General features: G+C 36.6%; 1 protein-coding gene across 1 annotated transcript in view; it reads right to left on the bottom strand.

Moving 5' to 3' along the window:
• LOC132561276 (carboxylesterase 1C-like) overlaps window positions 1–9636 on the bottom strand; it is a 34334-nt gene extending 24698 nt beyond the window's left edge. Inside the window, exons 1-2 of the mRNA XM_060226005.1 lie at window positions 8039–9636; window positions 7781–7892 (exon numbers count right to left, since the gene is read on the bottom strand). Of these exons, the coding sequence (XP_060081988.1) occupies window positions 7781–7892; window positions 8039–9636 (1710 nt within the window). The remainder of the gene's footprint in view (window positions 1–7780; window positions 7893–8038) is intronic.
• Between the last annotated feature and the right edge of the window lie 5303 nt (window positions 9637–14939).

Raw genomic sequence — 14939 nt, 5'->3', positions numbered from 1 at the left:
ACCTGTATGTATCACCAGTATAATACCACCTGTATGTATGTATCACCAGTCTATAATACCACCTGTATGTATGTAACACCAGTCTATAATACCACCTGTATGTATGTATCACGAGTCTATAATACCACCTGTATGTATGTATCACGAGTCTATAATACCACCTGTATGTATCACGAGTCTATAATACCACCTGTATGTATCACGAGTCTATAATACCACCTGTATGTATCACGAGTCTATAATACCACCTGTATGTATGTATCACGAGTCTATAATACCACCTGTATGTATCACCAGTGTATAATACACCAGTATAATACCACCTGTATGTATGTATCACCTGTATGTATAATACCACCTGTATGTATGTATGTATCACCAGTCACCAGTCTATAATACCACCTGTATGTATGTATCACGAGTCTATAATACCACCTGTATGTATCACGAGTCTATAATACCACCTGTATGTATGTATCACGAGTCTATAATACCACCTGTATGTATCACCAGTGTATAATACCACCTGTATGTATCACGAGTCTATAATACCACCTGTATGTATGTATCACGAGTCTATAATACCACCTGTATGTATGTATCACCAGTCTATAATACCACCTGTATGTATGTATCACCAGTCTATAATACCACCTGTATGTATGTATGTATCACGAGTCTATAATACCACCTGTATGTATGTATCACCAGTCTATAATACCACCTGTATGTATGTATCACCAGTCTATAATACCACCTGTATGTATCACACCTGTATGTATCACAGTCTATAATACCACCTGTATGTATGTATCACCTATAATACCACCTGTATGTATCACCATCTATAATACCACCTGTATGTATCACGAGTCTATAATACCACCTGTATGTATGTAACACCAGTCTATAATACCACCTGTATGTATGTATCACGAGTCTATAATACCACCTGTATGTATGTAACACCAGTCTATAATACCACCTGTATGTATGTATCACCAGTCTATAATACCACCTGTATGTATCACCTGTCTATAATACCACCTGTATGTATCACCAGTCTATAATACCACCTGTATGTATGTATCACCTGTAGTCTATAATACCACCTGTATGTATGTATCACCAGTCTATAATACCACCTGTATGTATGTATCACCAGTCTATAATACCACCTGTATGTATGTATCACCAGTCTATAATACCACCTGTATGTATGTATCACCAGTCTATAATACCACCTGTATGTATGTATCACCAGTCTATAATACCACCTGTATGTATGTATCACCAGTCTATAATACCACCTGTATGTATGTAACACCAGTCTATAATACCACCTGTATGTATCACGAGTCTATAATACCACCTGTATGTATGTATCACCAGTCTATAATACCACCTGTATGTATGTATCACGAGTCTATAATACCACCTGTATGTATCACCAGTGTATAATACCACCTGTATGTATGTATCACCAGTCTATAATACCACCTGTATGTATGTAACACCAGTCTATAATACCACCTGTATGTATGTATCACGAGTCTATAATACCACCTGTATGTATGTATCACCAGTATATAATACCACCTGTATGTATGTATCACCAGTCTATAATACCACCTGTATGTATGTATCACCAGTCTATAATACCACCTGTATGTATCACCAGTCTATAATACCACCTGTATGTATGTATCACTCTATAATACCACCTGTATGTATGTATCACCAGTCTATAATACCACCTGTATGTATACCACCTGTATGTATGTATCACCAGTATAATACCACCTGTATGTATGTATCACGAGTCTATAATACCACCTGTATGTATCACCAGTCTATAATACCACCTGTATGTATCACCAGTCTATAATACCACCTGCATGTAACACCAGTCTATAATACCACCTGTATGTATGTATCACGAGTCTATAATACCACCTGTATGTATGTATCACGAGTCTATAATACCACCTGTATCTATGTATGTATCACGAGTCTATAATACCACCTGTATGTATGTAACACCAGTCTATAATACCACCTGTATGTATGTAACACCAGTCTATAATACCACCTGTATGTATCACGAGTCTATAATACCACCTGTATGTATGTATCACCAGTCTATAATACCACCTCACCTGTATGTATGTATCACGAGTATAATACCACCTGTATGTATGTATCACCTGTATGTATGTATCACGTATGTATGTAACACCAGTATAATACCACCTGTATGTATGTATCACCAGTCTATAATACCACCTGTATGTATGTATCACCAGTCTATAATACCACCTGTATGTATGTATCACGAGTCTATAATACCACCTGTATGTATGTATCACCAGTCTATAATACCACCTGTATGTATGTATCACCAGTCTATAATACCACCTGTATGTATGTATCACCAGTCTATAATACCACCTGTATGTATGTATCACCAGTCTATAATACCACCTGTATGTATCACCTGTCTATAATACCACCTGTATGTATCACCAGTCTATAATACCACCTGTATGTAACACCAGTCTATAATACCACCTGTATGTATCACCAGTCTATAATACCACCTGTATGTATCACGAGTCTATAATACCACCTGTATGTATGTATCACGAGTCTATAATACCACCTGTATCTATGTATGTATCACGAGTCTATAATACCACCTGTATGTATGTAACACCAGTCTATAATACCACCTGTATGTATGTAACACCAGTCTATAATACCACCTGTATGTATGTATCACGAGTCTATAATACCACCTGTATGTAACACCAGTCTATAATACCACCTGTATGTATCACCAGTGTATAATACCACCTGTATGTATGTATCACCAGTCTATAATACCACCTGTATGTATGTATCACCAGTCTATAATACCACCTGTATGTATCACCAGTCTTTAATACCACCTGTATGTATGTATCACCAGTCTATAATACCACCTGTATGTATCACCAGTCTATAATACCACCGGTACATAAATATTATCTATAACAGGTACCTACACACTTGAAACAACTTTCTATCAATATCTATTTCAGTATAACTGTAATTTACCTCGAACTCTCATTTTAAACTATACTATATACTGTATATGATATAAATCATTGAATAATTCACTAACTGTCCGTGTACTTTATAGCAGCCATGTTTGATTATTTGATATTTAACGTTCACATGGCCAGTCCTGAATCAATATGTTACGGTTGTGACATATTAATTACATAATTCAACTGTCGCTATCTGTGCAGCCTCACAGAATTACATAACCTTAACTGTGGTATATCTACAGAACGTTTAAACCGTTGTCTTTTAGGCATGTTCTGGCTGTATCAGTTACTTTGTATATATGCGTACGTTTCGACATACACACATCCTCACATTGATGTCGTTTGTCTTTCAGAGCAGTTCTGGCTGAAAGTCAGATCAATTTACAATGGACATCACGTGATAAAGCAGAGTTTCACGATAGCTTGGTTGAAAAAACAGTCATTATCTAACTGAAAGCCATCTGAATTAATTAATCATTTTAGCAAATATTGCACTGATTGATGGTAATGCCTATCAGATGAAAAACAGCTCGCTTCACTTCTGCTAGTTTTGGTCACGTGATATGTGCGATACTTCAATTTTTTTCCCTGACCATATTTTCAACTTAAACAAAATTCTGTTTATGACATTGAGTTCTAGCACGTGATTTTAGAAAACGATGACTGAAGAACGCCTTACTGATCAGGTCCATGTTAACAATATGTTTCATATAATACATCCGTACTGTTAACGAGAGCATTGAATTGTGGGTATTTAATCCTAATCTGACAGGACAGTAATTTGTTGCATAAAGTATGTCTAGTAGACCGTTTTGCAGAAGTGGGTAGAGTTACATTGTAATTGACCACAAGAATGACCAGTTCATGTACATGATCTTGGTTGTAGCTGTAGGTTCATTGCTATCGACATTTTTTTTTTCTAAATCTCTCCCTCAAAAAAAGACGGCGGATAAACCTTACCATTTACCTGACAGCATAGGTTTAACATTCTAATCGCGTAATTTATAGAAAAGTTCAATCCCATTTGATATGCACTCAAATGTCATACTTAAATTTTGATAAATTCCGAAATTTCATTTAATTTATAAAACATGTCTGACAAAAAATATAAGCTTAAATTGAAAATACGACACATGTCAGATTGATTGCGGCGCAACATACATTTGGACTGTGAACCCAAACACATTCCAATAATATTAACTTAAACCATTTTATATGAATAATTTAAAGCTGACAATTAATCATATTTGATATCGAGAGTTTACATTGACAGACAAGTATCATTTCCGACAACGTTTCTCGGCAGGAAACACATACTTAGATAAGACATATGTATTCGTGTTGTCGATGACAGGTCGTAAAAACTTCAATATAAGTACATACATTTTTATAAAATACGTAGACGATATAGTGCCAGTGGAAAGGACCACAATTCATTGTGTGACACTGGCGTAGATATGAACCAGTATCCTTGAAGAACGAACGAGGGCGTTTCATAACAGGTACCCAATATAAATCACCACCTAATATGTCGGTCATGATGATTAGGGCATCTGTAGTGTGACTGGAATTGTCAGGATGTTGATGACACTTGTGAAAAATCCTGGAGAGGACAAGATTAAATAAATATTCACATATAGATACAGCTTCATCGTGTGAGGTGGTACTGGGGCAATCAGATGGGTGACTATTGTGTCACAACATACGTGATATGGCTGACCTATTTATCGACAAGATACGAATGTATATCTATATAGATCTATATCTATATAGGGCATTTACATGACCTCATATTGATAGCTACATCTGTAGAAGAAAGAAATACTATTTTATAGTGACGTTACTATCCATGTGATGCCTTGAAGCGATGACGTCACATATGAACCTCCAACCAGTCATAGCTCCGCTAGATATTCATAACGCAATTTAATTAATTGCTATTTTGAAACACTGAAATAGCCATGCTTTAAGCTTGTATTTAACAGATATAAGTAAATATTATCTTCGGTACAAAGAATTATATACATACAGCTGTTCCGTTCTTCTGTGACTCGGAAGTGATGCTAAGAGCTTAAATCGCTGAAACCTAAAAGACGACTAAGAAAACTCCAAATTGGTTGAAACGACCTGTCAAAGCCCAGATAAACCAGATGGAGGGATGCGCTAACCCCACAATTCAATCAATTTCACATTTTTCGGGGATGATTTATTTTAAATATTTTCAATCGTGTCACAATTTGATTAAATTAAAGGATATACAGATATTATTGTATGATAAACAGATTCTTTTTCTCATTACATGAGATATAAATTTAGTTATGTATCAAATTAGTATACCCTATCTCTGTATAAGACGTACTTCCTTTAGGTCTCGAACTCTATGTATAAGACAACAGACGCTCTTTGCATGATGTATTCTATAGATGTAAACTTACAGTACACCACTACCCATTAGCGTGTTGTTTGCTGTAACATAGTGTTTGACGTGTCTCCAATGTCAACAGATATGTTGATTTTATTCTTTTGACACGAAATATATGCTGATAACATCGCCTTTCCATCACCCCATTTAAACCTTCACGGAAATATGTTTTAGATTTACCCAGAATCTGATTCATTTCACTGATGGATGATACGTGTCCTCATCCCGTCTTTTCTCTCATTAAACAGTTGATGTATTAATTTTAGATTACTATTGTAGCAATGTCGCTTCCAGGTAAAAGGTACAGACAGGGCTTGGTAACAACATACAGATAGGGCTTGGTAACAAAATACAGATCGGGTTTGGTAACAAAATACAGATCGGGCTTGGTAACAAACTACATATCGGGCTTAGTAACAAAATACAGATCGGCCTTGGTAACAAACTACAGATCGGGCTTTGAAATAAAATACAGATCGGGCTTGGTAACAAAATACAGATCGGGCTTGGTAACAAAATACAGATCGGACTTCGTAAGAAATACAGATCGGGCTTGGTAACAAAATACAGATCGGGCTTAGTAACAAACTACAGATCGGGCTTGGTAACAAAATACAGATCGGGCTTGGTAACAAACTACAGATAGGGCTTTGAAACAAAAGACAGGTCGGCCTTGGTAACAAAATACAGATCGGGCTTTGAAATAAAAGACAGATCGGGTTTGGTAACAAAATACAGATCGGATTTGGTGACAAAATACAGATCGGACTTCGTAAGAAATACAGATCGGGCTTGGTAACAAAATACAGATCGGGCTTGGAAACAAAATACAGATCGGGCTTGGTAACAAAACACAGATCGGCCTTGGAAACAAAATACAGATCGGGCTTGGAAACAAAATACAGATCGGGCTTGGTAACAAAATACAGATAGAGCTTGGTAACAAAATGCAGATCGGCCTTGGAAACAAAATACAGATCGGGCTTGGAAACAAAATACAGATAGAGCTTGGTAACAAAATACAGATCGGACTTGGTAACAAAATACAGATAGGGTTTGGTAACAAAAACAGATCGGACTTGGTAACAAAATTCAGATCGGGCTTGGTAACAAAATGCAAATCGGGCTTCGTAAGAAAATACAGATCGGGCTTGGTAACAAAACACAGTTCGAGCTTCGTAACATGTTCTTGCTTAAACAATATATAAAGCTGGTGTCCAGAATAATTAAATCCGTGATGACTTAACTGATAGTCCGTAACCTTTTAAACATTTTCAATCGTGGAAATTGTGTGGACTCCATTAGCCATAGAACAGTTGACAAGAATCGACCAAGTCCATGGATTCAGAAGTCGAACGCCTCCAGGGACATTTGATAATAAGGGATTATTTGTTGATGGTAAACATGACATCTTTATTACACAAAATGTCTGACATAGAAAAAAAATCAATCCTCGTGTAAAGTGGGGAGAGATGATGTCATATGTTTCTTAGATATTACCTAGTTTATCAAAATATATGAATCATCTTTCGCAATATGTTGTAGGTATATGATACCTTATGTTCGATATAGTTGCATGTCGTGAATGCATCCTTGGTGTCGCCCTATCATATGTTTCAGTTGCTAGTCAGTAGTTGATACTCAGTTTTACGATTTAGCTGTGCAGTAAATTATTTTAAACTCTTAAGGAGACAAGAGCGGGATGTGAACGAAGCGGACAATTTTACCGATCTCACGGCGTAATTTATATTCACAATTTCCTAATCCACACGACTCTTGCGAAATTGGTTGGTATTAATTGACTGCTAGGGCTGCGTAAAAATGTTCTTAACGAAAAATCCATTATACAAAGTCAAACACCCGGCACAATGAGCAAAGTAAAAGTATGAACAACTGTTATTTGTTTTACGTCATGGAGCCAAAAGTGACTTTCAAGACAACGTGATCTACAAAAAGAAAATTCGATATTTGTTTGAATAAACTACGATAAAGGTGCAGTTCGATGCATAACGACGTCTATTTGTTTATCTAACTGAAGAAGTAAATATGCATTCCGTTTGATATCTGCAACTACTGTTCGATGAAAATCATTGCTGGTCATACCTAAGAAAACATGATATGGCTGATTTTAAATTAAACTGCTCGAGCAGATCATGAAAAAAATTCCGTCTGGAACATCTGACGACTAAAAACGTTATTTGCCAAATAGTGTGCTAGGAACATTTTCATGCAATAGTTTGGGCAGTTTATGTAACCACAAATCTACTCTGGAGCCGTACAGGTGCTGTTCTTGTGTGATAGTGGTGTCCATACTACAATATTTCTGACTGACTGCCTCATAACTCTCCCATTCAGGTAGATCGTCTGAGTTAGGATTTCTGGAAAAAAAAAGAATACCGGAAATATAGCTAGTTCATTATTTTTTATGTTAATACAAATTGTAGTAAATATTTCTGGCCATAATATCTATCATTGAAAATATACAGGATGATAATTGATCTCTTGATGAGTCATTTTAGCTTACCCAGTTTTGGCGAAGTTGGTCCAGTACTTGAGGATGGCCGTTTGCAAACCAGCGTCTTGTTCAGGTACAGTAACGATGTGGTTATCCTGATAGTCGTAAATTCGAAACAGGTAATATAGTTCGGCCCCATGCGCCGATCCGTTCTGCCACCAAGGGGGATAACCTTTAGTTAGTGATGGATCTGGTATTGGCCTTCTAAACACATATTGATAAGTACTAGATGAAGAGTTTCCCTCTGAATGATCTCCGAGAATTTTGATAGTCGGAGTGTAGTACAGGGCGTCGGAGTAGGCATTCAGTGTTTGTTGTACCTGTTTAAACATGTCTGCCCTTCTATAGGCTGAACATAAAAGGGTTTCAGCTGACGTACTGTTAACTTCATTTTCGAAAAAAGCATTTAGTAGAGCTGGCCCAATTTCGTGGCAAAACACGTCAGATGGCACACCGTCGGAAAAATTGAAATTATCCTCTTTTGCTATTGATGGCAATAATGATAAGAAAATTGAACCTTCTGTGTCTACATTTCCGGTTATGAAATCGAGCGAATGGAAGAAAAGGTAACTTCCGGAGGTCTGATTTTTTATCATTTCTGATGGCGGCAAGGGAAATAAGTCTCCATCTACAACCGGTCCCATACTTAAGTCGAACTCAAGTGTCTTTCCTACGCTTGGTGTTTGTGTTACAGAAGTTTGAGCTTGTAGCAACCTTTCGGCTGGTATATCACGCATACATTTTGCATATGACGTTGTATTCGAACAACCCAGAGCGGTGCCTACATCCTTTGCATATGTATATGCATTTTGCCATATTGCAAAGTGTCCTTCAACAACCCCACTTTGCGCAATAACTCGATGGAACAATCCTTTATTATTTGGAATAATTGACTGTAGCGACACACTGAAACCACCAGCAGATTGGCCAAATAATGTGACCGAATTAGGATTCCCGCCGAAATCAGCTATGTTTGCATGTACCCATTGCAGTGCTAAACGCTGGTCCCACAGACCGTAGTTTCCATTCAAGCCTTGTGCAGGATTAACAAGAAATCCAAACACACCAAGTCTGTAGTTGATGATAACAACAATGACATCTCCCGCCAGTGCTAGATAAGAACCATCGTACAACATGCTCTGCCCGACAAGGAAACCTCCCCCAAACACAAATACCATCACCGACCTGTTTGTACTCCGGGAAAGAGTTCTAGGGATGTATATATCTAGTGTCAAACAATCCTCAGACTGGTTTGGGTTTGGTAGGTATTTGTCTAAAATGGAATGTTGTTGCAAACATGAAGGTCCAAATGTCGTGCAGTCTAATACACCAGACCAACCGCCATGTAAGACTGGCTTCTGAAACCGCAGAGAACCGGTCGGTGGTTCGGCGTACGGTATACTCCTAAACTGATAGACGGTCTCATTCCTGATGGTTTGCACTATCCCTTGTATGTCACCCAGTCCCGTGTGTACTCGGATAGATTCATGACATTTTGCGGTGGTCAGTAAAGTAGTGGCAACTAGCACCGTCAGTTGGACAGCTCTCATGATCTGTAACAAATAGTTTTCTACACTCTGAGGTCTTCTACACGGATCAAATAACATCGTATCATACAAGCAGAACATAAATTGTGACAACATGCATCGTGTTAATAAGGTTGATTGTAAAATTCGTATATTTAGGTATGCTAAAAAGATTAGTATGGTTCACATTTATTTTTCATCATGCAGTGAAAAAAAAAGATAATTTCTCTTAAAAAATGACTTATTTCGCATAAGTTGAGGAGTTTTTTGACAGTTTTTCATAAATGTGCACGGATCTTCCTCATGTACAATTATATCCTCAACAGATGTATGGCATAGTATTATTTTAGTGTCACTCAATAACTATCTTTAAACTACAGAATTAAGTGTATATATGTGTTATTCCACTCTCTGATCATCTTTGGCAATATGATATGGGAATCAATTCGGATCCAAGTTTTAGTTCGGTGTCTCTTGCTTATTTGCAATTGACCAAATTTGCTGGATTCTTAAAGAGACCTCTACTCATCGCTATCCTATCAATAATGACACGTCTGGCTAATTAGACAGATGCCAGCACAATATGACTATGATACCGCGCCCACATTATGATAATGACTCTTGTGTGACAACGCTTATGACTATAACTGTTGGATGGACAAGAACCAACAAAGCGACAGTCATTAAAAATTAGTTTAGATAAAGTTATTTGAACAGTGGTGATTCCGAAATCCTCTAGGCAATCATGTGTCCTCTTTACTAACAGAAGTTGTTGGCGTCTGTAAAAGAACTGTTGTTATAACCGTACCTTACTCTTATGTCTAAAAACGTAAACATGAAGTCCTCATGTAGAAGATTTCGTGCTGAAACAAATCTCTGTCTTAAAGGGTTAGAGGGAGAGAGATAAAAGAATTTATCTTCGCTCAGCTACTGCATTACAAGCACCATCTGTTGAAAAAGGAGCAAAATACTTGTAAGTAAAGCAATTACTTTATAGCTGATAATTTTCAAGGGTAATAATTTTCGCGATTTTCTTTAAAATTATGGAATTATATATATATATACTTGCATAACATCAATTGATAGATTGAAGAAAGGTAGAACTTCCTCTTAAATCAGGCTGTACAAAGTCACACTAGTGAATAGCGCCTTTCAACACAGAGGGATGTACGACAGCCACACAAGTGATAGCACCTTTCAACACAAAGGGATGTACGACAGTCACACAAGTGATAGCACCTTTCAACACAGAGGGATGTACGACAATCACACGAGTCATAGCACCTTTCAATACAGAGGGTTGTACGAAAGTCACACAAGTAATAGCACCTTTCAACACAGAGGGATGTACGACAGTCACACGAGTCATAGCACCTTTCAATACAGAGGGTTGTACGAAAGTCACACAAGTGATAGCACCTTTCAATACAGAGGAATGTACGACAGCCACACAACTAATAACACCTTTCAACACAGAGGGATGTACGACAGTCACACAAGTGAATAGTACCATTCAACACAGAGGGATGTACGACAGCCACACAAGTGATAGCACCTTTCAACACAGAGGGATAGCACCTTTCAACACAGAGGGATGTACGACAGTCACTCAAGTGAATAGTACCTTTCAACACAGAGGGATGTACGACAGTCACACGAGTCATAGCACCTTTCAATACAGAGGGTTGTACGAAAGTCACACAAGTGATAGCACCTTTCAATACAGAGGGATGTACGACAGCCACACAACTAATAGCACCTTTCAACACAGAGGGATGTACGACAGTCACACAAGTGAATAGTACCTTTCAACACAGAGGGATGTACGACAGCCACACAAGTGATAGCACCTTTCAACACAGCGGGATGTACGACAGTCACACGAGTCATAGCACCTTTCAATACAGAGGGTTGTACGAAAGTCACACAAGTGATAGCACCTTTCAATACAGAGGGATGTACGACAGCCACACAAGTGATAGCCCCTTTCAACACAGAGGGATGTACGAAAGTCACACAAGTGATAGCACCTTTCAACACAGAGTGATGTACAACAGTCACACGAGTCATAGCACCTTTCAATACAGAGGGTTGTACGAAAGCCACACAAGTGATTAGTACCTTTCAATACAAACGGTTGTACTAAAGAAAAACAGGTGACACTTAAGCATACGGAGAGTACTATTCTATATGCTATGATAAAGAAAATAAAAATCTTTGATATAAGCCCAATATTATTCTATATGCTCTCAAAAGGCTAATAAAAACCACCGATGTACTAACATTACTATTCTATTTACAATAATAACACACACTGCCACCCACTTCATTACTTTGTGATAAAAAGGTTTATACGTACCACAAATCTACCACATAGACAGAATACTGATAGATCGTTACTGAATTTGAGGTAAATGACATTCAACAACGACAAATGGCATTCGTAGTCAAGATAAGATATTAACTGGAATGTTTGCTGATAAATAGTACTATAGAGCGGTGAAGAGATACGGGACATATCTGGTCCCTTTTCAGTGCCTCTTTGGATTTTAGCTCTTTTCGTGCACGTGTTATTATTCACGCTCAAGGATTATTTTTTATTCTACAGGAACATATGGCATCGCTTATGGGTACTCGAAAATAGATTTTATAATTCACAATGCATTTAAACAAAAACGAAACGACAGCCGTTGAGATTTTCAGTGATGACCAATAATTTTGCTGCATATTTCTATACATATTCAGTAAAGCAACTACTGTTGGGTCAGGAAATAACACATTAATACTTATCCTAGCCACGGGAATCACTTATTATTATTATTTACTAACGAAACACTTTTTTGTTTTGAATTAGAATATACTCACCGCCGTCAACAAAATTTTGATAAATGTAATCATTTGGTATAAAAAGAAGCATGATTGTATACTTGAAGTATCCTCTCATTAACTAGAGAGTTACACTCAGATTAAATGTAGTATTAAATACATTAATATACAATAAAAAATATTCTATACATAAACCAAATGTGTTAAGCAAGATAATGTTCTGTACAAAGCCGGGCTTTAAGTACAACAATATATTCACTCTTTCGTCCAAAGGAAAGTCATCCTTTAATGAAAATGAATATAAAGTGGACTTCTTTTGATGCATAGGCAAATTTTATCCGTTTTCAATAAAACCATTCCTACATCCAATTCAAAATTATGTTTTGATCCCATGTTCAGATATCGATGTCTTTTCATGTTTACAGTACATTAACGTCTTTAAGTTTTAAGTATAAATCAAAGCTGGGCTGTTACAGAGTCAATGTTCCTTAATATGTACTTCAATTAAACTTACAATATAATTAATAGACGATATCAGTTATTTGCTGATGGACATCGATGGAATTCTGTTGATTTAGTAAACATTCATTTTGCACGATAGCAAAGCACAGGGAAATAATGAATTACTTTCACGTGATTCAACAAACACATGCCAATCAAAAATTGTCAATACACAAAAAGATATTAAATAATACTAACACAACCAACCAGGCCATCAAAACATAAAATAAAAATAACACCGGTATTATCAAGACTCTTCAGTCTTATTAGGATTCAATCCTGTGAACGTTTTCTTTCATATCTAATTAAAGTAGTAATTGTCATATTTAAGTATCTGTCCCAGTATGAAGAAGCCAATCTAAAAAGCACCTACGTATAAGCTACAAATAAAAATATGTTAACAATATGAAATCATAGCATCAGAGTAACAACTCATTAGAATAATCTTGGAAAAGGAAATCAAATCTGTAGCAATATGTGTGACTATTTTCACATCCGGTATCCTGGAAATCGTATACTGGGAAAGGTCATAGATTATCACTATGGGGATATCAAGTCTTCATACAGCAGTATGGAATTGTGCCAATATTGTTGACAAAATAAATAAAGGTCGAGGTAAGCGGCAGGAAAAGATATCAAACATTTTGGAAGTATATCGGATAGATATGCTAATTAACTTTCATGTGATTTAAAGACAAGATATCCCCACCTTTGTGACATTTAATGAGTTACATTTCTGTCATGCCTGAACGTCAGCCAAGAGAGCAGCACAATTAGACCTCATGTTGATAGTGTTTATGATGATCTTGCTATCAAGCTGAATGAAGATATGTGTATTGTTAACCAGAAATCTCATTCATCAGTAGCACAATTAGACCTCATATTAATAGTGTTTATAATGATCTTGCTATCAAGCTGAATGGAGATACGTGTATTGTTAACCAGAAAGCTCATTCATTTGAGCACATGACATCATTTACCTGGATTGACAAAGACTTAAAGGGGATTCGTCGATGAATCAGAAGACACTCAATCTTCCGTTTGTTCATATTTTGCCCTAGTTCTATCATTTCTATTTTGGATTTCATCTGATGCTATAATTGTTTTTTTTATAATGATGCTTTTAACTGATTTTATACTCTCTGAATCCATCGCAGCATGTTCACGTACCACGCAAACGCATGTCAGCTTTTAAATGGGCTTTCCAGCAATATTTTCCATAAAGGTCGCCTTGAAGTTTTTTTTACCCTTCGAGACCACTCACCGATACACTGATTTGTGCCATCAAAGTTAGTTCCCTTGGCTTTACATTAAATTCCAATTAATCGATGACGCACTTGCCTGATTACCTAATTACGTAACTAAATTACTAAACTATAAACGCCGATTTCCACCAAACAGGAGAAAAATAACCAATTATTTAGCGAAATAGGAAAGTTCGAACTGTAACCTAAATACCAAAATACTATAACAGTAAATATGCCGCCAATATTATTGATTTTTAAGCATTTTGTGAGAAAAAAAATCAATATTTGTGAACAAATGACATTTTGAATGTCTTTCATATTCAGTCCATTCAAAATTATTTAGCTTATAGATAATTTATCTCTTATCCTAACCCTGTCCAAAGATCGAAATTTCACCATTTATGCAAAATGTTGACTTTTTGACTCTGATGTGTATCACTATAATGACTTGTTGGACGATAATGGACATAGGAGACCACCCGGTTACATAAATCCCAAACATTCATGAACATATGCGCATTTCCTAATATATAACAATCCTTAGCACGCATACAAGTAATGCCGACATGTCCTTGAATTAATATATCTGTCAATCATAATTAGGACGCTAATACATTATATTTAATGACAGATAGTTACAATACAAATCTTCCAACAATGCATAATATACCCACCCAGTATACCTATATATAATCAATTGCTCTTTTAACATTACTTTCTATTATCTTGTAAGACGGAGGCTTATCGAATACAATATCGTGAAAGGTAGATGTGTAGGTGCGGATTGTAAAGTTGTCTTTAGGAGAGACA

This window comes from Ylistrum balloti, unplaced genomic scaffold (genome assembly GCF_031769215.1).
Source record: "Ylistrum balloti isolate Yb309-2 unplaced genomic scaffold, AGI_CSIRO_Ybal_v1 Utg369668, whole genome shotgun sequence".
Taxonomy (NCBI): Eukaryota; Metazoa; Mollusca; class Bivalvia; order Pectinida; family Pectinidae; genus Ylistrum; species Ylistrum balloti.
This window is presented reverse-complemented; position numbering and strand designations above follow the sequence as displayed.